The sequence below is a fragment of the Pollicipes pollicipes genome, unplaced genomic scaffold (genome assembly GCF_011947565.3).
Source record: "Pollicipes pollicipes isolate AB1234 unplaced genomic scaffold, Ppol_2.1 Scaffold_7231;HRSCAF=8579_pilon_pilon_pilon, whole genome shotgun sequence".
NCBI classification, from domain to species: domain Eukaryota; kingdom Metazoa; phylum Arthropoda; class Thecostraca; order Pollicipedomorpha; family Pollicipedidae; genus Pollicipes; species Pollicipes pollicipes.
In genome coordinates, this window is record NW_023597034.1 from 12,585,500 (window position 1) to 12,594,535 (window position 9,036).

At 51.3% G+C, this 9,036-nt stretch overlaps 1 protein-coding gene across 1 annotated transcript in view; it reads right to left on the reverse strand.

The window, feature by feature from the left end:
• The window catches only part of LOC119109561 (uncharacterized), a gene marked incomplete in the record, with an annotated part of 10,471 nt that extends 4,236 nt beyond the window's left edge, over window positions 1-6,235 (reverse strand). The window contains 3 exon segments of the mRNA XM_037233233.1: window positions 1,306-1,558; window positions 5,285-5,320; window positions 6,036-6,235. Of these exon segments, the coding sequence (XP_037089128.1) occupies window positions 1,306-1,558; window positions 5,285-5,320; window positions 6,036-6,043 (297 nt within the window).
• Between the last annotated feature and the right edge of the window lie 2,801 nt (window positions 6,236-9,036).

The following is a 9,036-nucleotide window of genomic DNA, read 5'->3' on the forward strand; positions in this document are numbered from 1 at the left end:
GGGCTGGCATACTGAGAATATGATCTGAGCTTGCTTCACCGACCATATCGGCACCACTGATGACTGACAAGCACCCACCTACAATTCCGAACAGCGGAAATCGCGCTGAGACTGCCAGTTGTCACAGACTGTGACTTTATGACGTCACAGACTGCGACGGCGCGGTGCCGCAGACCGTGACAACCCCCGCTACCCCACAGGCAGGTACAACGGCCTTCTCCCGCCAAGATCAAACAAAACCCCCGCTACCCCACAGGCAGGTACAACGGCCTTCTCCCGCCAAGATCAAACAAAACCCCCGCTACCCCACAGGCAGGTACAACGGCCTTCTCCCGCCAAGATCAAACAAAATCAGCCACTAGCCCCCCAAAAAACGCCATCAGCCGTGACTAAGAAGAGCAAGGAGCGTGATTTGTGCGTTGTCACGCAGCGGCCTCGCCTCATCACGCGTCTGTCCTCTGTCGGGTAATCAGCGTGTCCCGAGTGTTCCGGCCGCACGATCTCGAGGACTGGCGCGCGCCGCCGCCGTATCAGATGCGCGGCGCCCGGCGGCTCTAACACGCACTATCTGAACGCAGTCCGCATCAGCTGCACGCTGCCCAGTTGGAGCGTGACCGAAGCCAGCGCAGGTGGGCGCGTCCTCGGACAGGTCGCCGCCACACGCACGCGCGCGACGCGTCGGTCACGTGACTGACCCGATCTCCCGATAAGCGTCAGAGCGTATCAGCACTGCGCTGAGCTGGACAGGGCTGAGTGCCACGCAGCATGACTTGAGCTTTGTGACGCACTCCGTGATAGCATGCCGTGATAGGGCGAACCGTGATCCGAGTTACACGCTAGCTTTTAAAAAACATGAATAGAGAAAACATCTCAGTCAAAAGGGCACTAAAAGATATAACGTGCAAAAATGCGAAGTTTATAAAAAGTATAGTCATCTTCCCCATGCAAGGTCCAAGCAAAATTAAACATGAATGCAGGCTTCCTGTTCAAGATGGACTTTTAGTTTTCCTGTTCCAGACCAAATATTGCAACTTCATGCTTTAAATAGTGGAAATTAAACCACCGTTTGTTTACAAAGGGTACGCATAACACACGACCGAAACAATACCTAACCCAAGAAACATTAAGTCAGCGCCCTAATTGGTACGCTACTTCATGCCAACAGTCAAATGGCTGGTCAAAAAGAACGGCCCGCAATATACACATCAACATGAATAGCATAGCTGTTAGCCCCAGTTCCGGAGAATCCCTTCAGCCGCGCCTCGGCATCCGAATCCCAGGCCGGCGGCCGCGGCCACCACTCACCAGCTTCTGCAGGTCGCTGTTGCCACCCACGTAGTGCCGGTTGAAGAAGATCTGCGGCACGCTCGTCTTGCCGGTGGTCTCGCGGAGCCAGGGTCGCAGCTGCGGGTGCTGCTCCATGTTCACGTCCACGTAGCTCAGGCCGCGTGAGGCCAGCGTGGCCTTGGCCGTGCGGCAGTGCGGGCAGGCCGGGATCGAGTACACCACCACGGTACCCTTGATCATCATGGCGGCTGTGGCGGCGGCACGGCGCAGTCTGTCGGCGAGAGGCGGCGGCGCTGGGCGTCGGACGGCGGGCGGGCGGTGCAGGCGGCACGGCCGGCCGGGACAGACTGAGCGCGCGCCGGCAGCCGACGCCGCCGCCGTATCGCCGCTCGCTCGGGCGCGGCACTCCCGGCCGCGTCTGCCGCCCCGTCGATAGTCGGTACGCGCCAACGCCACTTGTCAAAACGCGGCCCGCATACATGACAGGAGGGCCGACGACGATATCAGGCACGTGTTCTTACATAGACAAGACAGATGCATTAGCCTTATTCTTCGGTGGAAAAAAAAAACAACAGGAGAATGGAGATATAGTTGGGCCGATATTTTAGCAACATGCCTTTATCGAAACAATAGTAGAAGACTTCTGCTATTGTTTCGATAAAGGCATGTTGCCGAAATATCAAACCAACTATATCTCAATTCTCCTGTTTTTTTTTCTCCGAGGAATAAGGCCAATATTGCTGTCTTATCTACGTGAATAATGTTCCTCGCCAATGTACTAAACAACTGATGTCCTTGCGTTTAAAGGGAGCGTTCTATATTTGTATGGGATTTTCAGCTGAAATAGCCATCTTGAAAATTATTCGGTTAAGTTCACAGCCCTGCCATGCTTCAAACATAAATGCCTCTAGCTTCTGTGGTGCATACTCGCGAAGAGGTGCAGACTACTTCGGGGATGATTTCAAGGTTGCATTCACAGGCACCCAAGACACCATAAAAACGTCGTTCAAATTCTGTCATTTCAAACTGTGCACGAATCAAGGCCGATGCAAATACAATTGAGGAATCGTTCACATCTGACATTTGGAGCACGATTTCCAGGTATAACGGCCGTGAATGGGCTCTCAGTTAATGTTGCACATGGCACGATGGCGCAATCAAACAATGACGAATTGAGGAGCAGATTTACTAAGCAGAGGTCGTGTTGTCTAAAAGCCGCGTTCACTTCAAACTAATATCAATAGTTAGAAGCGAGGGGCTTATTTCATTCTATCCGACGCTTGTTTCAAAATCTCCAATTGTAGAACATTGCCTTTAATTATATCAGGCTCTGAGAGTGCAGGCCGTTTTAAACATCATAGCTTTGAGCTGTGCATTAAACATTGTGAACTATGTGAAAAACACTTGCCATTTTAGTAGTAGGAAAAGAGGTTATGTTTCAGAAATGTGTACGGCATGCTGCGCGTATCATCATTATGCTTCAGCTGATTTAAGTGCACAACAAATCAACGAGACTTTGGCCTCAGGCCAACGAGTTGATTTAAACAGTTCGATGGTCTGAGGCTGAAAGCTCTTTGTCCTAACTGGCATGATTTGATCATTTAAAACTGAATTACTGGAAAGAACATGATCATCTATCTAGCAGTGAGCTATCATGCCAGAGGATCTCCGAAAATGTAAAACGAATTCCATTCGAATACGAATTCGTTCGGTAACATCCGTTGCCAAACGAAGGGGGCGTATGCATTGCACAGGAGTGGCACACGCCGCGAGTCCAAACCTCGCCGCGTTCCAGATAGGACTTCGGCGATGCCATTTCCGAGAACAGACGGGCATGGCGACTGTCGGCGGGCGGCCGGATCGTCACGTGATGTGATATGGTGCAGATCCTCTACTGAGCTGGTCAGCTCACACTCACAGGCTAGGGCAAATTACCCTTCAATTATCCTCACGCACTCGCAGCACGGCCCACATCAGTGCTTGTGCGACAAGCTGTCCTTGTGCGGTTGACTGTCCTTGAGAACAAAATGTTCTTGTGAGAGAATATTATTCCGACGCCACGCGATCACATGATTCGTGCGGTTACATTACAGGACGGATATAGATCGTTTACAGTGTGACACGTAAACAGTCTGATTGTCGGCGCCTCTGGTTGCAGCATACTACGCAAAGGCAGCTCGGGCCAGCTGAAAGGTCACCATTACGCCGGCGCGGACGGGACGGGGCGGGGCTGGGGGACGGGACGGGACAGGACTGAAGGACGGAACAGGACAGGACTGAATGACGGGACGGGACAGGACTGAAGGACGGGACGGGACGGGACTGAAGGGCGGGACGGGACGGGACTGACAGACGGGACGGGACGGGACGGGACGGGACGAGACTGACGGACGGGACGGGACGGGACGGGACTGAAGGACGGGACGGGACGGGACAGGACTGAAGGACGGGACGGGACAGGACTGAAGGACGGGATGGGACAGGACTGAAGGACGGGACGGGACAGGACTGAAGAATGGGACCGGTGAGACAGAACTGATGGGACGGAACTGCCGGGACAGGACTGATAGGATGGGACGGGACCGGCGGGACTGGATGGGACGCATCAATGAAGCCGGCATTAATGTACTTTGGTTAATGAGGGCCGATTTGCAGACCAGCTTGAATATTTTTAACTGTACTTCTCTAACTACAGTATATATTTCCTTACCAACAAAAAACATGGTAGGAGTGGAATTATGATGGACGTTAAGATGCATACATTTCTTTATCGACGGAGAATACAGCAGCCATTGACGCAGCGATCGCGTGCCGTCTACCATGCGCGGACAAACGGCGCCTCTTCTTAGCCCAAATTTTTTATCTGATGCATGTCTGGGATCACTGAACATGCTACACAAAGCTTATGGCGTGAGCCCTGGCTGCACCATATGATAGTGAAATGTCAGGCTAGTGACAGAGTCTTGCAGCGAGAGCTTGGCGTGCAGCAATGCTCGGCATGGTCTGTCTTGCCTGCTGACATCATCTGACCTTTGGCGCGGCCACTACCATCAGCTGCAGGCCATCACAGTCAGGGACAAATGGTGAGTACATAAAACAATTTGGCCCACCTTGCTATTGGTAAGCGAGTCAGAAGGAAAGTGCTCCAACAAACAAAGCTGACCAGGTGGACATGCTATATTGCCATTCTGTCAGTCTTGTGCCATTCTGTCTGTCAGTGCAGAATTCTGCAAGACCAGGTGGAAACATGTCAGCACCTGTTTAGCCACCAATACAACCTCCAATGTTAGAATAGCCTGTGGCCTGGTATGGAAACCAGAAAACAACATTGATCCCCACTATCCTTTCAACTACATTTTTTATTGTACCCTTTCACTGAAATCTAGATGAGGAAAGGATCATATCTATCTTACAGTGACCACCACTGATAAATATGCAATATGGTGTGCTGCCACTTGGCATTTGTGATGCATCAGGAGAAGGGATAACATAATGGTACAAACATTATTGTCAGTACCACCCATCTACATCAGTCACCTTCCCTCCCCACAGGGTTAAGGGGCATATGCTAGGATGATCATCCATGCTGACTGGTTGATGCCCAAAAAAGAGCATGGCTGTGGTGTGTCAAAGGTCTTGTAGCATAAGAGCAGCAGCTCAAGGCCACCTGGAGCAGACTGGAAGTGGATCATGTCTGGAAATAAATCTGGAGAGCAATGTTGTGAGCTGAGGACAATGATATTGCCCATGGTCTTAGGAACTTTTCTGACTTTGGCAAAATGGAGACTACATTTGGTTACTTTCTGCTTCTCAATATCTATTTATAACCCAGATGGTCACTGTCACTGGACAGCCAGTCATAAAGTGCTTTTTGTCCTTGTCAACATATATGTATGCCACTTTCAGCCTAATTCAAAACATAGCTCTCTCAAACACAGATTATTTGTAAATAGCCTTTGGCCACTGGGAACACAAGTACAACAAAAATTATCCTTACCGAAAGAACATTAGAAGTCCTGACAGCAGTTGGTTCCTGTAAAAAATGCATTCAGTCATGAACTGGTGTGGAAGAGATCCATGCATATGTGTTCCCAAGCTTATCAGAGATCAAAGTGTACAAATCATGTTGGGGAGATCAAGAAATAATTCAATCTCAGACCCATCAAGCTTTGGTTTATCATCATGACAACAGACATCTTAATGCAGAGATCAATAAATTACTGAACATTGGCTCATCATGACACCTACCAAACATTGGCTTATCATGGCAACCAACATACTCATGCAGACGACTCGTAAGCCAAGAGCTAGAATGAGTAAAGAGGATAAGCATTACAAGTTTAACCAGCTTATGAACATTTAAGTTGGCTAAAAATGTATTACCTGCTACCATGGCCATGGTTACCGCTGCAGCATCACAAACTTCTATCAAAAATGCTTGCTGTTAAACTGAAATTTTAAATCAAACATAACATCATGCTTACCACAATACGTCCTGTTCGGAATCAGCTATGACTGAGAATCCGCACAATCAAAAAGGATTAGGCTGAACTTATCCCAATGGTACAGGATGCAAACAACCCTAGATGCCTGCTCATTATCAAAAAACTTCACATTAGATTGTCTTTCAAAGGATGGTTTGAATCCATCCAGCAGTGTACAACCTTAAATGACGTGTGCTCCATGAAAATGTCCAACAATCAGTTCCATGCACATAATGTGCTTTTGCTATTTTAAGCATTACTCACCACATCATTACTGCTTAAAAAGCTATTTTAAATATAAAAGACGTGACCGTGAGGCAACAGAATGGCATGGCCATGGGAAGCTTGCGGTAGAATAGTTACTGTCCTTGTCACTGCCCTCGACAAACTAGTTTAAGAGAAAGCTATGCTTTCACTGGCTCAGCACCTGCCGCTGGCAACATGTTCACCCAGAACGCATCGAGGCTTACTTCCGTCCGCTTTCTCAAGTGCAGCAATTGTCCATTTGTTGGGAGTCATTTTAACCATATTTGATGACCATTCAAACACAACACGGATCATTCAAGAATCTGGAACGTCTGCCAATCCAGTTGGATATTCCGGGACGCCACGATCGCCTCAAAATTTGGTGTGCATGACCCAAGGGCATGACCCAAGGCTATCTAACGGCATGACCTCGACACGCTGATTCCGAAAATCACTGTCTTTGGGGTGGGATTTTGCGTAACCTTAGTGTTACAAGGCGCGTAACATCGCCAGATCGACGTTGCGGAGCGTTTCGATCGCCTCCAAATTTGGTATACAAGGCATCCTCGACACGCTGATTCCAAAAATCACGGTCTTTGGGGTGGGATTTTGCGTAACTTCCGCGTTATACGACGCGTAACAGTCCAGTTGGATATTGCGGGGCGTCTCGATTGGCTCAAAATTTGGTGTGCATGACCTTCTCAACACGCTGATTCCGAAAATCACTGTCTTTGGGGCGGGATTTTGCGTAACTTCCGAGTTATACGACACGTTGGATATTGTGGGGTCTCAATTGGCTCAAAATTTCGTGTGCACGGCCTTCCCAACGTGCTGATTCCGAAAATTACTGTCATTGGAGTGGGATTTTGCGTAATTTCCGAGTTATACGACGCGTAGCATCCCAGTTGGATATCGCGGGGCGTCTCGATTGCCTCCAGATTTGGTGTGCGGGGCCTTCTCAACACGCTGACTCCGAAAATCACCGTCTTTGGGGATAGATTTTGCGTAATTTCTGAGTTATACGACGCGTAACACCCAGCTGGATATTGCGGGGCGTCTCGATTGGCTCAAAATTTGGTGTGCAGGGCCTTCTCAACGCACTGATTCGGAAAGTCACTGTCTTTGGGGTGGGATTTTGCGTAATTTCCGAGTTATACGACGCGTACCACCCCAGTTTGATATTGCGGGCGTCTCGATTGGCTCGCTCGATGATCTCTTGGCTTGCAGGTCGTCGAGCTTATTTTTGACGTTCCGCCAGCGATACGGGATGGACCGAGCCGCGTTGATGGCGGATGGCTCAGCATCGTCCGTCAGCTCGATCTCCATGGGATCGTCCGCCACCTCACACAGTGTCTGCTCGCCGTCGAACACACTTAAGAAGTGCGATAGCAGCACGACTTCATGCCCACGGAAGACTTCCACCGGTGGATCGTTAGCATGTTCCCAAACAGTAAGTGGCTTCGACAGACGGGTTGCTGGTTCGGGAGGCGACCAAGGCGCCGCCTGCCTCCCGCCAGTCTCAGCTGCAGATGGCGCTGTCCTCATAGGCGGCGCCGGCAGTCGAGACGCCTCCGACTGCTGATCTTGCTCGCCGGTCTTGATCTTGACTGTGCGGGGCGGGGCGGCTCTGGTGGGCGGGCCCCCTGCAGCAGCAGCGGCCTGACACACAGCCACCCGCGCGGGGATCTGAGGGGGGAAGTCGCCTGGTAAAATCCGCAGGCAGACGCTGTCACTCCACCTGAGCAGGAACCCGGGCACCTCCGTTAGCATGTGTACGGTCGTGGTGCTCTGTCGCCCAGAGCCACCGTCGCATCAAACTGCCCGACACAGGTGAGCGGGGTGCGGCCAGCTGACGTGAATTTAGCGGTATCCGCGACAGGTGTCATAGCGGCCGTGATGCCCAGAGATCCCGCCACGCCCGACCCCATGACGATGGCCTCGGCTCCCGTCCGGTGTGCACGTCACCGCTGTCTCTCCGGCGGGGTGCGAGAGTCTGATCTCGATTCTCAGTGTGGTTCCGGCGGAGATGCTCTCCACACGGGAACAACCCAGAATACCTACCCCCAGGAGACCTACGCTCACGGGAGCTACGCTCACGAGGCCTATGCTCGCTGGACCTAAGCTCGCGAGACCTACGCTCGCTGGACCTACGCTGAGGAGATCTACGCTTGCTGGATCTACGCTCATGAGGCCTACGTTCGCTGGACCTACGCTTACGAAACCTACGCTCACTAGACCTGCGCCCAGGAGACGTACGACGACGTGATGCCCAATTATCTAGTCACTGTTGGCGGGCCGTCACCACCTACCGTGGAGAGGGTAAACGAAAGCTGATATAAAAGTACTATATAGCGTTGTCCGCTGCTCCATGGGTGTTTATTGCACCTTAGCACCGTTAACGGAACAAAGGCGAGGGAGAGAGAGAGAGAGAGAGAGAGAGAGAGAGAGAGAGAGAGAGAGAGAGAGAGAGAGAGAGAGAGAGAGGGAGAGAGAGAGAGAGAGAGAGAGGAGAGAGAGAGAGAGAGAGAGAGAGAGGGAGAGAGAGAGAGGGAGAGAGAGAGAGAGAGAGAGAGAGAGAGAGAGAGAGAGAGAGAGAGAGAGAGAGAGAGAGAGAGAGAGAGAGAGAGAGAGAGAGAGAGAGACCCCATTGATAAAAATGGTACACAAACGCCGTAACAGTGGACAGTCCGCTGAGCGCGGCGCCGGTGGCGGACGCGCCGTGGTCTCTCCCCACCTCGCGACCCCAGTGGCCATTTAGCTGATCGGTTACCATGTTTCGTTAACAATTTTAGTGGCAGTGTGAGAATGAGAGTGCCTGTGCACGAGTGAGAAGGTGAAGGGATCATTTTGCTGATCACGTGAATCGTGACTGACTACCGTGACTACCGTGACTACCGAGACGGGACCACCTGCCTGCCGGCTGTGCAGCGACGGGCCTGAGGCGACAACTACCGGCGACTTCTGAGCCTATAAACAACGCGGCTACAACCATCTCCGCTCCAGTTCTGGAGCGGACAAG